The sequence below is a fragment of the Gymnoscopelus microlampas genome (genome assembly GCF_963454915.1).
Source record: "Gymnoscopelus microlampas genome assembly, contig: SCAFFOLD_81, whole genome shotgun sequence".
Lineage (NCBI taxonomy): Eukaryota > Metazoa > Chordata > Actinopteri > Myctophiformes > Myctophidae > Gymnoscopelus > Gymnoscopelus microlampas.
Window position 1 is genome coordinate 1 of NW_028155758.1, and position 2,500 is coordinate 2,500.

The window sequence follows — 2,500 nt, forward strand, 5'->3', positions numbered from 1 at the left end:
AGGTGCAGTCACTATGTAGTGTGCCCTCAAGAAGCACCCTGAATGTCTCTATTGAGACCAATAGCACCAGTTTCAGAGAGTCGTGAAGTTTGTTCCATTTGTGTGGAGCATAATACATGAATGCAGTTTTTCCTTGTGCACTGCTCTTACGTGGACTGGTATATCTAATGAGTGTTTGTGAACGTGTTGACCAACCCACTTTATCGTATTAAATACAGTGATGGGTGAGATAATCATCACAAAAGCTCAAGTGGAGTTAGGTTTTTGACCATTAATGAGGGGGTCTTTTTTCCATCTCCGTCTCACTTCGTCATTAATCAATGGGGGACATGTAGTACCACCTAACTCCACAAGTTGGAGTTAAATGGTTTGTCCGACAGTTTGAGGATACATTGGAGTTAGGAGGTTTAAGTCAGAAGCGCTTTTTTAACACTTTTCATTCGTTCAATATTTGTAAAGCCCACACAGACGTAAAGAGTGTTCCATTGCAATGATTTATATTAAAACAAAAACAAATAGAACATTTTAGTTGGTTTAGCTGGTTTCTGCCCGACAGCGACAATTCTTATTATAATTTATAATCAACACATCACACATCTATAAAGTCTACATCAGTTTATTGAGATTAACAGAAGTTATGGTAAGAATAGTTTAATTGGTCTGTAGAAGAGTGTTACAGTCATCAATACAATACAAAACCAGTGGCTCAAATTGGAGACCCCAACATAAAGATGGACACCAAACATTGGCAAAGGTTAAAATAGTTTTTATTAACTTCCCACAACAAAAAAGATATATATTGGGGAACAAACATAATGGAAAGTACTTTACCAAATAATGAATCAGGAAACCAAAAGGAGGCCTGGAGATGGCAGTCAAACTAAATAGAATGGAGGGGGGACCAGGCCGCCCCCTATAGGGACGCCGAAGCTGCTCCCCCCTCCCTAACTAACTAAACCAAGTTCTACTAAACTAAAAACTAAACGAAAAGATAGAACTCCCGGCCATCCCCAGGCCAAACTAATATAAACTAAATAACTTTAAGAAAAGGCTTTCTGGCCTAGATAAACAATGGTGTGGGTTCTGAGCTGTTGCTGGGTTCGTGTCTGGAGTGGAACTGAATCTGGCTGGCTTTTACAGTGGCTTGTAATTTGGGTGGCAGCAATCCCAGATCAGCTGCAGGTGTGCCAGCCTGGGTGAGAGGAGAGACAGTGGGGGTTATTGATTGAATGAGGGAATGATGTCATGGCCACACGGAACAAAGAGAAAGTGAGGATAGGTCCAAATATCTACAACACCCACAAACATCAATCCCTACAAGTGAGTTTATCAGGAGAGAATATTGTTGACATAATTATCACAATTAAGCAGCAGGCAGATTTATTTTGGCCTGGGCCATAACATGCATTTTCCCAAACATGAACTCTGTACATTGTTATGTTTATTGTGATGTGGATTTCTTGACTTGCATGTATCTAATTAAAGCTTCATCATTCATTTAATATTGCACTTTGCTGCTGGAGTTCTACCCTCATCTATGATGTGCAAGTTTTGCCCCTACTTTAGCCACTGCTTCACTCCTTCCTACATCACCTGCTATACTGTACCTACCTGTAGATGAACCACCCTGCTATCCCTCCTAGAATACCACATCCTACCATACCAGCTGGGCCTAACGGAGATCCTAATCCTGCTCCTTGAATAACTCCTCTAGCAAATCCCAAAAAACTTCCTTCAAGAGTCTCAGCTTGTTCTCTTGCTTTTCTCTTATGTTCTTCTCTCATGTTGCGTGCCGCCTGGTTTTTCTCCCTTTCAGCTCTTTCTTTGAGTTCCTTTTGCTGTCTCTCATGTTCTTTCTTAATGTTCTCTTCTTTTTCCTGAGCCCTTTCCTTCTCTTTTTTCAGCTCTTTCTCCCTTTTCTCTTTCTGTTCCTGAGCCCCTTTCTCTTGTTTTTTCTTCAGTTCCTCCATCTCTCTAGCATGTTTTTTACGTATCTTCTCTTCCATCTCTTTGGCTAATCTTGCTTGTTGTTGTTGTTGCAGTTCTTCATATTTTTTCTGTTGTTCTTCTTTCCTTTTCTCTTCTTCTTCCAGAGCCTTTTTCTCTTGTTTTTTCTTCAGTTCTTCCATCTCTCTAGCATGTTTTTTTTGCTGTTCCTGTTGTTCTTTCTTCACCTCTTCCTCCTTTTTACGTATCTTCTCTTCCATCTCTTTGGCTAATCTTGCTTGTTGTTCCTGATGTTCTTGGTATTTTTCCTGTTCTTCTTTCCTTTTCTCTTTTTCTTCCAGAACCTTTTTCTCTTGTTTTTTCTTCAGTTCTTCCATCTCTCTAGCATGTTTTTTTTGCTGTTCCTGTTGTTCTTTCTTCACCTCTTCCTCCTTTTTACGTATCTTCTCTTCCATCTCTTTGGCTAATCTTGCTTGTTGTTGTTGTTGCAGTTCTTCATATTTTTCCTGTTCTTTTTTCCATTTCTCTTCTTCTTCCAGAGCCTCTTTCTCTT

General features: G+C 39.9%; 1 protein-coding gene across 1 annotated transcript in view; it reads right to left on the reverse strand.

The window, feature by feature from the left end:
• Nucleotides 1–963: 963 nt before the first annotated feature.
• Nucleotides 964–2,500, reverse strand: part of LOC311041278 (uncharacterized protein) — a 2,658-nt gene continuing 1,121 nt past the window's right edge. The window contains exon 2 of the mRNA XM_084086184.1: nt 964–2,500. This exon is cut by the window's right edge and continues 873 nt beyond it. Coding sequence (XP_083942310.1) covers nt 1,608–2,500 — 893 coding nt within the window. The 3' untranslated portion in view covers nt 964–1,607.